Source organism: Acanthaster planci, linkage group LG01, assembly GCF_054643075.1.
Source record: "Acanthaster planci isolate LZ-2023a linkage group LG01, COTS_SCS, whole genome shotgun sequence".
NCBI lineage: Eukaryota > Metazoa > Echinodermata > Asteroidea > Valvatida > Acanthasteridae > Acanthaster > Acanthaster planci.
Window position 1 is genome coordinate 28,790,059 of NC_141777.1, and position 13,691 is coordinate 28,803,749.

At 41.6% G+C, this 13,691-nt stretch overlaps 1 protein-coding gene across 5 annotated transcripts; it reads left to right on the forward strand.

Moving 5' to 3' along the window:
* The first annotated feature begins 179 nt into the window (after positions 1-179).
* On the forward strand, positions 180-12,950 carry LOC110985982 (uncharacterized). Of its 5 annotated transcripts, none has more exons than XM_022247528.2 (11): positions 180-226; positions 2,358-2,578; positions 2,910-3,078; positions 4,338-4,559; positions 4,896-4,982; positions 5,945-6,138; positions 6,850-7,000; positions 7,874-7,987; positions 8,503-8,633; positions 9,273-9,426; positions 10,489-12,950. In XM_022247528.2, exons 2-11 carry the CDS (start codon positions 2,406-2,408, stop codon positions 10,876-10,878), a joined length of 1,785 nt encoding a protein of 594 aa, XP_022103220.2. In that variant the 5' UTR covers positions 180-226; positions 2,358-2,405; the 3' UTR covers positions 10,879-12,950. The 5 variants fall into 5 exon arrangements, with proteins under 5 accessions (XP_022103220.2, XP_087000351.1, XP_022103221.2 ...); XM_087144225.1 differs by lacking the exon at positions 180-226 and adding an exon at positions 233-430; XM_022247529.2 differs by lacking the exon at positions 180-226 and adding an exon at positions 233-406.
* The last annotated feature ends 741 nt before the right edge of the window (positions 12,951-13,691 follow it).

Consider the following 13,691-nt stretch of genomic DNA (forward strand, 5'->3'; position numbering starts at 1 on the left):
TTTGGCTGGGGCTACCCTTAGGATTATATGTAATTTCTAGCCGCAGCCATTTGAGACATATAACTGGCTGCCTAAAACCCTGACGCGCTCTATGTTGAAATACACATCCTAACTAGAAAAAGAAAAAGGGGGCCCGTCTATATCGTGCTAAACAAATTTCAAAAGAGGGCGCTATTGCAGTAAGTTGTAATTGTACGTACGTACTCGGCGCGTACGCGTGGCGGTGGTGGGTATTATTGATTTGACCAATTTATGAGTGAAATGTTAAAGTTCCTACTGTTTTTATTAACTTTCTGGCGGTTTGAAAAGAGACTGGAATGTGATGAAAGAATTTTGGGAGAAAATATATTTCGTACCCCACCACGATGGCCAAGCCAAGGGCCGGGCCTAGCCGGGTGATAGCATGGTGATATCCCCTCCTTCCTCCTTGGTGATATTTTTATTCCTCCATGATAGCATGTGGGTTGGCGGCATTGCCACGCCCAGTCCCACCTCCCGGAAATACCCCACCACTCTAAAAAACGACCCCTTGAATGACTGGTTACGTGGGTACAAGGTGAAAATCCCTTGAGAAGAGTCTGACACTTTGACCTGTACCTGGATATGACAGATATGAGGTTGATCGTGCGGGGTGGATGGCGGCGTAGTATGAGCTCCACCACCCATATACCACCCGCACCGTGTTCATAAAGCATTCACTCGACCATGGAGGAAGGAAAGACTTGCCGAAACATGTCCCCTTGAACTTCAATATGATGTCAAAATCTAACTTTAAGGGTAGATGACTGATCTAACCTGATACTGATATAGTGATAGACACAACCCCAGAACTGTGGGGTCGACGTCCGCTCTGCTCCCACATGGGAGCAGAGCAGACGTCGGACCAAATAGTTCTGGGGGTATGATAGACACAGTTCTGTGTGCTAATGTACAGTTGCACTGGCTTTGGTGCAGTCAGTTCCCTCGGCTGGCCCGGAGACTCACTTGCCTCGCTGCAGCGGGTCAAGCCTCCGAGCCACACTCTTGGGACTGTAACCAACTAAGTCACGATCATGTCGATCCTCAGCTGTTGCAAATTTTAGATTTGACTTGATGTAGGGCTTTCTTCCCCTTTCAAGCCATCTTCTAGACATATCTAGAGCTGTGAACTTATGTTAGGAAGCAAAGGGGATTGAGTCTGAGTGATGTAATTGTGCCACATAATAAGTTGATCACCCAGATGTGCAGATTTCATTTGACAGTATCATACATTTCAAAATAAATTTTTACTTTCTACTGTTTGTATGTCTAATTTTTTTGAAAATGAGTAAGACGTAGGAAAACATCTGAATGAAAGTCAATTTTGGAGATTCAGACATGGCTCCTGCATCGGGATAAAATTCTACTTTTGTATATACATTTAAATGACAACACTCACTTTTAATGCCTGTGCATGTACTTGTTCAATTTTGAACCCTTTTACAATTGGGGCATCAAAATAAAGTGTTTCCATTATTATTTCAACTGTTCGTGTCTTTGCTATTCAACAACATCACTGTGGCATCATTTGTGGCGGTGTTTGAGTGTCCTCTTTGTCCAATCATTTGTATGCCGGGGATAGTCTTTGTTTACTTGCGATGACTTGAAGTACCGTGTCAACCTTTAGATCTGACACCCAGTCTCAAGACAACAATCGGAGCTGCAGAAAATGTATTTATTACACCCCAACTAAAGGCTAAAGCCAACAGTAGTGGAATGATTTTCAAAGTTGGGGGACCATTTGTGAAACCATCAGGCATCAGCTATTAAAGGACCTCCCCAACAGTTGGGGGAGGGGGCATTATCCTCAAGTCGAAAACTCGGGGTAGGGGCCAGTGTTGCCCTTCCCCCCTCCCCATCATTTCCACTGCCAGTGGATAAGGCATCTGTCTGTTCCAACTAGAGCGCTGAAGTTGGGCTGGCCCAACTGAGGTATGCCAAAGTGTGTGCCATAGTCATTTTGTTGTAAACATGCTGGCAGAAATATCATTTTTGTTTGCGTCATGGTTGAAGTGCTAGGTTGGCATACTTTTGGTGAATTTCTCTCAAATGTGATCTGCAAACAAATAAAGTTCAGAAATGCGCTCTAGAAATTTACTAACCATAGTGGAGCCAGCATTACTTCAACATTTCAGTGTGGACCATGCCAACTACATGAACATGTACATACATTGTTGAGGCGCGACATTCAAAGCTATTCCGAGGATCTGAAGATCACACAAATGTTCAGCTTATATCACTGAAATTTTTGCTGAGCTGCGCTTAGGGTACCTCACAGTTCCTAAATATGATTCATGTAAATATTATTATTAATTATTTTGTATTTTTCCTACTCTTAGTTTCTTACAGGGGATATTGGGAGTTTCAGTACTCTGTAAGGCGTAAAGATGGCCAGTTTCTCTGATAACCGTTCTGAAGCAGCCCAATGCAGCAACAGTAGGGACTGCCGGAGCAGCAGCAGTAAGCCTCACATATCATGCCACAGTCCACTCAAACCAAGCTACCTTCCTCCTGAAGATAGAATTGTCCGCTGGGCAAGCTGGGAAACTCTGAATTTTAGGTAAAGTCCCATTTTTTTCACAACTGAAGTGACTGATAAATAACTAAGAGGGTTCAATAACCAGCCAAGTTCGGATGTGCTCCCACCAGCAACCATTGGCAAAAGGTACAGGCTGTTCACTGTGATTTTCTGCACATTCAGTTGTAAATTTGAGCCCATTCTAAAAATCATTGTGGTTTACCTGTGATTTAAGAATGAAGGAGAACTTTAATTTTCAAAACACAAAACCACAGTTAACAGAGACTCTCTGTACTTCAGCCAATGATTGGCATCAAGTTTTGCTTACTTTGCCAAACTGTGATCTGAACTTCTCTTTATCACTTGATTGCAGATATAAAGCCCCCCTCAAGCCTTCTAGAAAACCAGGTTCAGCATCAGGATCCAAGAAGAAGCAAGTAAAGCCCAAGAAAGAGGCAAGCAAAAGTGGCTGCCAAGACTCCAAAAAGTACCATTCCAAACAGAAAAAAGATCCTGATAAAACAGATCATCAGGAAGCAATGGTATGTTTAATGTCAGGTTGTTTACTACCTGGTACATGCGGTTGATTTGTTATATGGTGCTCTAAAGATGTTAACTGCACTCCATAAACATACATAATTAAATGATTTGGTTCAGTTGGGGAGCATTTGTGAATTATGATATGTAATGTATTAGCTAACTCACACCTTTGACTTTTGACACCTAAGAATCCTTTTATGTAAAAGAACTGCTACTAGCATTGCTTAATTTATTTGAGAGTTCAGTTCAGTGATTTTAAAATCTGGAGAACGATTCATTTCCAAATTTTCATTTTGTGGAAGTCCCAAAGCTTGTCACAGTGACTGTCTTTGTTTGTGTAGGGCCGTTTTCCAATACTCAACTTCGTCTCCGTCTCAGGCTTCGTCTTTGAAACCAATCCCCGATTGTGGGCCTGAAGCATTTAAATAGACCTACAACATAATGACGTAATGCAGTGTTTACCGCGGTGAAAGGTGGGGATGTGTAACGCATACTATATACGCCAGAGCTGTGTATTTTAACTTCCACGGGACCGCAAAAGGCGACAGATTTCCGTGAGAAATAAGGCCATCAAAGCGAAGTCCAAGTGGACCTCTGTATGCCACATGTATGCAGTCTACATTGTGTAGGCAGAGACAAAACTTACGATGTACCAGATCCAACAATTTTCCCATGGACAAGTGAGTGGGAGGAGATTGTTTCCCAACAGATTTGGAACTTATCCAAATCTGTCGCCTTTTGCGGTCCCGTGGAAGTTAAAAAAATGGCAGCTCTGGCGTTCGTTGAGTGTTTGATAAACACAATGGAGCACAGCAGTTCACATGGACCATTTCAGACGATAATCAGGATTTCAAAAATTTGTTCTTTTTTTCGTGTCAGGTTGATACACACGCCATATAGTATACGTTACACATAATGTGTCACGTCGACGCGTTCCTGCAACACCTTTCACCCACAATGCACCACGGTAAAGACTGCATTACGTCATTATGTTGTAGGTCTATTAAATTAAAGGTCTGTAATGTTTGGCTCGTTTGCATCTTACTTGATGTTTTGTGACACTATCAGACTTATTATTGCGCTTACTACTTCAAAGTCAGGTAGTAAAAAAAAACAGTTCAAGCCTGAGACGGAGCCAAAGTCGAGTGTTGGAAAATGGCCCAGTTCTTGCAACCAGGAAAGTATGTGTATACAGGCTTGTCAACAATGTTGCACATGTCTCTGATGTGGCTGTGTGCGATTGCATTTTCACACCTCTTAGGCAGAGTCAGACACCCCTTGTGTTGCTGCCGCAGCAGAGGACAGCACCTCTTGTGCAGATGGTCCTCTGACCTCTGATGACCTGGAGCATGCTGGCTGTCACGTCAGTGCATTACCCCAATGCTGCTTGCTCCGGATCTTCAGCTACCTACCCATCGGTCATCTCTTGAGTACGGGCTTGGTTTGCCAGGCATGGCGTCAGCTTTCACTGGATAAGAGCATCGTAGGTTCCATTGCACTGTCTGATTGCTTTTAGTCTCCATATTTTTTTTGCATATGATTAGTCTAGAGGCTTGTGACAAAGGACTGACCGTTGGTCATCTTGGCCAAAGACATTCCCTTGTCATGTGCCACTTTGAACTTGTACCATCTGTGCACCAATTTGGCTGCAAACCTATGTCTTCACATCAACTTTGCTATATGTACATTAACTCGAACCAGTAGACTAATTCACATTTAAGCCATGCCACAAGCCCTGGCTAGACCAGGGGTAAGCCCAGATCTAATTAATTGGTACCAGCCCTGTGACACAAAGATTATTCTCAACTTTAAATTTCAGTGGAGAAGTGTGGCTCTTGAAGATGCCAACATTTTGAGCTGGAAGAGAGCAGCCAAGGCCTTCCAGATCCACGGCACCATTGCCCTAGTAAGTCTTCAAATATTTGAGTTGTTTGCTTGTTTGTTTTCACCTTCTCAAATCCTCTAAAATGCTCCTTGCCGAAGTGGAGAATTTCAAGGAATTAAGGTTGCATGTCAGAAATATGTGTGGCCCAGTGGCCCTGCCCATTTCGGAGGGTGAAGTATGTCCAAGTCTATTGCTGGACCTTGTGTTTTTTATCCACACTCATGCATTAATGTAGGCCTAGTTGATACTTGAACTCATCTGCATGTAGATTGCTCCAGGATGTCATTCGCACTGTCTCGGCATGTTTGGATTTTCCAGAGGATTTTGAAGGATTTTGAAGGATGCAGTCAGGCTTGTGAGTTGGCAAAAACTTGTAGACCAGATATGAGAAGGCTGTAGGGCCAACAACAGTTAAGGAAAGGGATCCCCTCCAACTAGTGGAACTGATGCGTAACACTGCGATGTTTAAGTTTTGTCTGTCAAGCTTTGTTCCGTTTCTTAAAATTTGTATGTTTGTCTGTGTCACCTATCTTGAAGATCTTTAAAATGGCCAGAGGAGGGAACAAGGTTATAGAAATGACAAATGTAAAGGAATTTTGCCTCCTGCTCTCTACTTGTAGAACAGATTTGGGGCACTAAAAGGGTGATGGTTTTAGTTTTTGTTATGTTTATCATCTGTTCACAATAACACCCTCCTGTGTGACCCAACTCGGATGTCCTGAAAGAATTCCTTAATGTCTTTGTCATACCAAACCAAAGAAAATTTTAGCTTGATATCTTATCTTTTTTTTTTTAGAGCATCTGAAAGTTCTGGTGTCAGGCTACGTTTTTGCACCAATGAATTGCTTGCTCTGGCAGCATCCTTGAAGGAATGTGTTCGGGCAAATCTGATTCAGATCTTATCTGGGTTCCCTGATTTTGTATGATTTGGCATGGAATGACCCCTCTTAAGCATAATCTTCACCTCCGTCTCCTAATTTCAGGATTTTTACAACATGGAGAACAAAGGAACAGCCAACTGGGACAGCATGTACTGCGTTTTTAAGAAGCTGCCTGGCTTGCAGTACCTGCGCTTTGGGTATGTCTACACAGGCTTACTTACGAAGATCATCCAGCACCTCCCTGACTTGAAGGTTCTAGAAGTCTGCTGGCTTACTGATGAGAACTCAGAACCCTTGTAAGTATGTCTCCTCCATCAGGATCAGTGTTGTTGCTAAGATGTTGAGCTTTCCTGGCTTAAAGGAGTTGAATCCGTGGTAATAATGTAAACAGGCATGAGTGGAAAACAATAAAATTGACATTACTACTAAGAGAAATTTATCTTGGTGTTATAAGCAGGTTTTTAAACAAAAGGTTAGGCCCCGCCTGGTTGCTAAATACATTCATCATTTCTCAAATGATCTATTTGAGGATTAGGTGTAAGATGTAAGCTGTAAGCAACCAGTGAGCCAGTTCAGTATTCCAACTGCACATGCTCAGTACGAGGCTATTCAGGAACAGCTATGTGTGCACTTGATAGTCTGTCCTATCAGCACAGCCATTTGCCGACTCACATGCATGCTTTGTTCCCGAAAGACCCTGGCTTTTTTAAATACCGAAGTCGGTCATTCTGTTAATCTGCTGTTTTGTAATGGTTTTGTAATGTAAATTTTCTAAATATGCCACAGTTTTTACTCGCCCTGCTGTTTATGGCGAACCAAAGTCTACTTGATGCATGCCCATTCTCCTGATTTGACTGGATGTGAAAGGGACCAGGCACCCCGGGGGGGGAGGTGCATCATGCAAGTGATTGTTGCATTTAATACATGGTTTATATCGGGAGTGAAAGTTAATTGAGACTGGAGTCTCGATATGAAACAAGATGTACATCTTGTTTTGCATTCCCTAGGGACGGAGTTACCTTTGACCTTGGGAAATTGAGCAAACTAATCCATCTGGAGGAGCTAAAGATCCGATCAGTCAGCAGCCTGCTACAAGCCTCCATGTCTTTCTCTGGTGGCCTGGCAAGCATAGAAAAGCTGAAACATCTACGGAAGTTGGTTAGTATTGTTCCATTGGTGTAACTTAACGCTTCACATGAGTGCGTATTACTTTCACATCAGTGCTGCTGTTGAGACCCCTTGAGACCATCACAAGACCCCATAAGACCATCACGAGAACAACATAAGACCTCTAATTTGAATTCAAGTCACAAGCTATTCAAATTAAATTCAACGGTAGCATTTCTTCTTCGTAGTAGTAGTACTGCAAACAAACTCCTCAAACAGGATAAACTGTTGCAGGTGTGTCGTGGCCAATGTATACTAATCGTGGGCTCCCCTGATAAAAGTAGTTAGATCCATCTTAATTAATGTTGTCGGTAGCCTGTCAACTATTGTTATTTGTCGTATGTCAATTGGCAGTAGGTTCCACTCAACCATGGTTCTTGGCAGAAATGAGTATTTGTAACGGTCCTTTTTGAACAAAGGAAGTTACAGTTGATTTCTGGGTGTGAATTTTATCGGCGGCTTGTGTGAGACACTGCTGGTCCTTCTTTGTGACTGGTCTTGTGTCTTGTCTTTAGACTGGTCTTGTGTCTTGTCTTTAGACTGGTCTTGTGTACTCTGGTGGTCTTGAGTCTGGTCTTATGAGTAGTGTTGTGTCTGATCTTAACAACACTGTTTGACATCACAAAGCATCTGCAGCAACATGCACCTGGGCTGAAATGTGTTTAATAATTCAAAGTGCAAATTCTGCCAAAACTCACAAATTTGCGCCTGCACTCACTGTCACACTGAATATGATCTGGCCATAAAACCTTTGGGTTGTGTCACCATTTTTAAGCGCCACAGAATTTCTGTTCAGATTAATATCAGTCTTCAATTCCTTTGTCTTTTTCCTAATTTTATATTTTCATTTGACATGTGTTGCAGTCACTGACAAGTCTACACGAATCGAGGATCATGCCATCTGAATATCAGTTCTTGAATAAGCTGCCAGATCTTGTGGAGCTAGAACTTGGAGACTGTGGCAACTGGAGGGCAGAGGTAAATTGACACAGACTTCAGCAGCATTCTTGGAATCTGTAAATATGGATGGCTTAAAAAAATGGTTACAAATTTGAGAAAGGAGGGACTGCTTGAGTGTATCAAAACAGATGAGCACTAACAGAATGCAGAGACAGAAAACAGTATGCAGCAGCTGAATATTGCACATTCACACAAGGTGGAGACCTGATCAGTTTGCCAATCATTATGCTAATGACTGTCCACAATAACAGGTGAATAACTCAGATTTAGATACAACCTTTTTTTCTTTTTCCAAAAAATGCCTCTGGAGGTCTGATTAACTCACTATGAGTGAAAATTGATTTCAAATCAAATTCATGATTTCATTATATATTTACTCAGTTGTGATTAGAGATGCTTACTAGAAATGGGGATATTTTAAAGGACATGCTTTAAATGTGTTTTTTTATTTATCGGCATGTTGACATACTAAGATTCACTTCCTGTCAGATTCAGCTGCCATTGATATTTAAAGATTCATGTTTTCCCCTCAGACATACAGTATCTTGGGTAAACTGACCAACCTGCGTAGTTTAAGACTGGAGAATGGAGGTTGCTGGTGTGATGAGGATTTTACACCACAGTGTACATGCAATATCTCAGAGTCACTTCGAAAATTGACAGGGTAAAGTCTGTTTTGTTTCCATTGGATTGTCCCAAGAAGACAAAAAAGTAACTAGAGATATTACTTTAAGGTACACGTTGAAAGAACTTTTATGGTTTGGTCATTTGTAATTTCCAATCTGTATCTCTTATGAAGGCCTGGAGTCAAGATTTGATGAAATCAAGTTTATTGTGGATTGTAATGTTTTATGTATTTGTGTACTTTTGGACATCTTAGACAATAATGCTTCCAAACAGCACAACTTTCCTGTATGCTCAATTGCCTGTACATGTATGTTGCATTGTGGGAAAGAGCTGACATTAGTATTGCTGAATGCAAACTGTAAAAAGAGTCATTTAGTGAAAATACTCAAGGAGCGACATTAGTTGTATATATACTGTGGAAATTCAGTGACTAATTATCACTTCTAATCCTCTTGGTTGGCTTCTGTATTTTTGCTTCCTCACTGAATCGTAAATCTTTGTTTCGTGCAGATATTGCAGGTTTTCTTAACAAGTTTCCTTTGTGTAATCTTTAAAAGAAGGAAGTCAACAAACACTTTTTACAAGTTAAGAAATCCCAACAAAGTGCATGAAGCATGGCTTGTCAATCTGCCCTGACCAGTGTCCAACTTTTCCTGTATCCTATCTGCATTCTCAGGTTAGAGAAGCTAGAACTTATCATGTACACCATGCCGAGCGACATCAACCCTGCGTTGCAGTGCCTGGTCAAGCTGCAGTCTCTCACCTTTTGGCCCATGGTCTGTCTACGAGGTCATGTGATGGGACCTTGTGCCGCAGGATGTGAAGCGCCGGTAAGCTTCCTGGGAATTTGCTTATGGCAAGTTTTCAGCAACGGTCATTTGTCAACCTCTTTAACAATTTTGCCTGGCACCCAACATGTATTTTATGCACAGGTTACCAGGGAAAATCGGGCAGTGGTTGGCAAACGATCATCTTTTGAACTTCTCTTAAGCTGTCCCTTGGCTCCAGGTGTGAGTCTGTCAAAGCCCTGCACAGTCAGCCTGCTCTATCCCCTAACCCTTGCCCCAAAGTCAAACTGGGACACCCCCTCCCAAAGTCAGAGGAATCAGGTTCACTCGGTGCAGGAACAAGAGACGGCATTCTTGTATTCAGCAGCAACATCCGTTTGGTGGGGATAGACTGCTTGAGCTCACAACCAATCTCTCTTGAAATATACATCTTTTACATGTGCGCTGGGCCCCCAGTTCAATCTCTCCCTACCAGCCTCACTCTGCTTTGCTGTTGAGGCTGTACTTCTTGATAGAGTGGATTGAAGAAGACTTTGATCAAATTTCTTTTACAAGGCACAGTTTCCATTTAATTAATTTAGTTATTAGAAAAATCATGCTTTGAGGGCAAAAATGGTGTGATTATATATTGAAACATGACAAACGGAGTCATTGAGAAGTCAGGGTTTCTCTCTTTTGACTTCTTGTATGGACGTTTCTGGTTTTTTTTAGAAAGCTCATCTCCCACTTACCAGTCCATGCTCTATTTCTGCCTCCCTTAGCATATTCAGCAGTTGTTCTGGGAGAGGAGGGGGCGCACGTGGCGTGCACCCCCTTGCTTTTGTGGATTTAAGTTGGACGCTCCCTTTTCCTCTTCCATGCTGTTATTTTTTCCCCTTTTGCTGCCAACTTGGTTAAAATTTAAAGACAAAAATTATCCTTTATATTATGACTCGAATGTGTGCATTTACTTCCTTTTGGGGCAACTCCCATTTGGAAATACCAGGTTCCCCCCTTTTGTCAATGCTGGACCCACCAATGGTACCCCATTTTTTTGTCAATCCTAACATTAATGTTCATGTCCTTGTAAAGCATTATTCATCCTCCCATCTTCATTCCAACCAGCTGATTCAGACCAATTTGGACAGGTGCAATGCCCTGGGCAATCTTAGGCACCTGTGCCAGTTGACCTGGGGGGTCCCCATCATCACCTTTGACACCCCGAGGCAGGACTACCCGTACAATGTAACCACAGAGACGGCCGTCAAGAGCGCAGCGGTGCGGTCCCTCACCGAGATACTGGCCAAGCAGCTGCCAGAGACGGCCGTCAACATCTTGATCGTGCCGGTGGTCATGAGCAAGGACCACTACGAGCACTCGTTTTTCGACTTGGCCGACGATGATGATGACTCAAGCGGCTGGAGCTCGGACAGCGAGTACTGGGACACGGATGACTCAGACAGCGACGGAGACCACGGATGTGCAATGGACTTTGGTATTCCATTCGGCTATTAAGTGCACTGGTTCTGGACGAGTGAGAGTTCGTTAGTACAATGGATGAGTGAGCAGTTCATTAGCTACATTGTCCCTCTGGGCCAATACGTCACACGTTTACTCACACATCCTTACACAGCTATACTTGTGGGGTATTCCCTTTGTTCTTGTGTACAAAACTCCCACACAACATGCAAAAAAATTTCAAATCACTCCAATCTAAACCGAATTCACTTTCCTGGGTTGAAATTTCGACCGTCTGTCCCTTATATAAAACACTTCAATTTGCGACAGATTTTTACCCATCAAAAATTTCCCCTCTTTGAGTATTTCCAAATATCAGTTTTGGGGTACTTCCCATTGTTCTGGTACCCCACAAGGCCCCATGTATAAGCCCATGTTTGTTTTTATGGCAGAGAGTACTATTGAAAATTACTCAGGTGAACAGTGCACAAACTGGAAGAGTTTTAGTGAGGATACCACAACCACCATGACTGTTGTGTCCAACAATCAACCTAGCTTCTCTCTGTTAAGAGCAATGGTGAATTTAAGATCTGTATTCGTGACCATGGATCTTCTCAAGTGATGATGTGAGGTGTGGGTAAATATCAGTATGCTGCCAGTCAAGCAGGTTTCAATAGGGATGATATAATATGTCTGTATATGTCTATAAAGATGGCATCATTTTGATGATTTGGGATGCAGAAGATGCCAGTTATTCAGTTCTTGACTGACCAGATTGGCAAAAGGTGTATTGTAACTTAGAAAGTGCCTCTTATTAAGTGGTCAGCAATAGACCGATTGCGTCTGCTAAGTCACGTGACCTGTAGTGGGTATTAAGTTCAACAAACCTGGCGTCCACCAAAAGCAAAGTGTTCCATAAGTATCATTTACCAAAAATAAAGCTGACGGTAGGTACAGTACCCAGACTACTGATGTGCTGGGTACTCTACCATAATTTAGCTGTATTGTTTGTAAACCACACTCAAAACACTCATTGCTATGGAGTTGACACCCACTATAGGTCATGTGATTTACGGTGCGCAATTTGTCTATTGGAGTTTCAGATTTTGTGCAAGCATTTGTGGTTACTTGCAATAAGTTAATAGGGCAGTAGTGTACATGTATGTGATATAGTTGAGTTGGGTTGTAAAGTAACTTTACTGAAATACTGAAATACCTGAAATTCCGGACCACAATCACAGGTCCAGACAAATCAAGATGAAATGTAGTTCCCTGTCTCGTTGTGTGTGTTGTCAGTGAAACCAGGACCATAAGAAGGATAACCCAAGGTTCAGCAAAGTGAACTGTACAGTCCTGTATTACCCAGTGTAAAATCTTATTTACTAGAACAGGGTGATTAAAAAACTGTGCAAACACAGTCACTCTTTGTGTGAAAGATTAATCCTGCACTGCTGGGAAAATGATAAAGGTACAGATCTTGCACTTGTAGTAAATGGAGTAAAGAAAACCATTATGTCAGTTGAATAACTGTTTAATAAGTATCCGAATCTTAACCTGAATGTTATATAAACCATTGGATAGATATGTGGGTGTCAAAATATTCAGTGATATCGTGGGATGTGTCCTTTGGAAATTCAAGTTTACTGTTTGGCTTTCAGTGTATGAGGTTGGAGTGGTGTAACTGCATTTTCAAGTCAGGTTAGAGGTCAGGTCAGTGTGAGAGAGGATGAACGTTGGGGAAGGACTGTAAGGAATACTTGTGTCTGAATTCATCTGAAATGCATATGACTTTAATCTTGATTGGATGATTCGACTTGGGATTGACTTATGATCAATGTTTGATGACTTGATTACAACTTTTCTAGATAAATGTACAGAATATGGTGAAGGAACGAAATAATCAGTCAAGAATTATCATTTGGCTGTTTCACAGAATTGGTCATGATTTTCATTCAATATCTTCTCTTAGTGTAGAGAAAGTTTAATACTTTTGTATAATTCTTTGTTGGATAAACTTTTCACAGTTTTTTGGCTTTATTTTTCTCGCTGTGTATGAATTTCTTATTCATTGTAGTACACCTCATAGAAGAAAAGCAAAATAAAGAGAGATTTATTTGGCAGGATTGAAAGTCTGTACAGATGGTTTATTTCTTGTTTATCTCGACGAATCTAAAATGCTTTTTGTTGTGTTTTTGACGGGATTGTGTATCCCAGGGGATTGGGATTATGTATCCCCACTTTTGATCAAGGTATGGACTAGTCCATCATCCCCCATACACTTTTTAGTGGTAAAGAGTGACTTGTTAGTGTTGTTCAAACTTCGAAAGGAACAAAATGTATTTGGTAGTTTTGAAAAGGGGGAAATAAGTACAAAAGCATTTTTAGATACGCATTTTGGCAGCAAGGTTGGTTGCAAGTATGCTTAGAATGTACATGTATCTGTATCATGAACAGCGCCCCCAGTGTATGTGGTGTCCAAGCCCCAATGGTGCACTTATATACGAAAGCTCAAGCCGAAATATAACGGGAGCTGTTAAAGTTAATTATACTAACATACTGTCAGAAAGAGGCTAAAACGCAGCCCCGTGCGTGTACACATGAGGCCCAAGGAAACGCGTGTTTTTTTAAGGGATGATAACTTTTCTAGACAAAAGGAATGCCTTGAGGCCATTTCGATGTGGGATAGGATCCTCATGGGGCAATGTCTAAGGCCATAACTGTATCTGAATTGTGATGAAAATATCACATTTTACACGACCCTTGAAAATGCATACTTTTCCGATTCAAAAGTATTGTAAATTCCCGTCGTACAGTTTTTAAAATTATTTTAACATTTTGTTAATGAAATATTGAACTGTTAGTTTTAATGT

What these genes read in the sequence shown, in the direction of transcription:
- LOC110985982 (XM_022247528.2), top strand. Translation starts at nt 2,406, where the DNA reads ATGGCCAGTTTCTCTGATAACCGTTCTGAAGCAGCCCAATGCAGCAAC. An exon ending in TCCACGGCACCATTGCCCTA is followed by an intron (nt 4,983 to 5,944) that starts GTAAGTCTTCAA and finishes TCCTAATTTCAG; the next exon opens with GATTTTTACAACATGGAGAA. An exon ending in GTGGCAACTGGAGGGCAGAG is followed by an intron (nt 7,988 to 8,502) that starts GTAAATTGACAC and finishes TTTTCCCCTCAG; the next exon opens with ACATACAGTATCTTGGGTAA.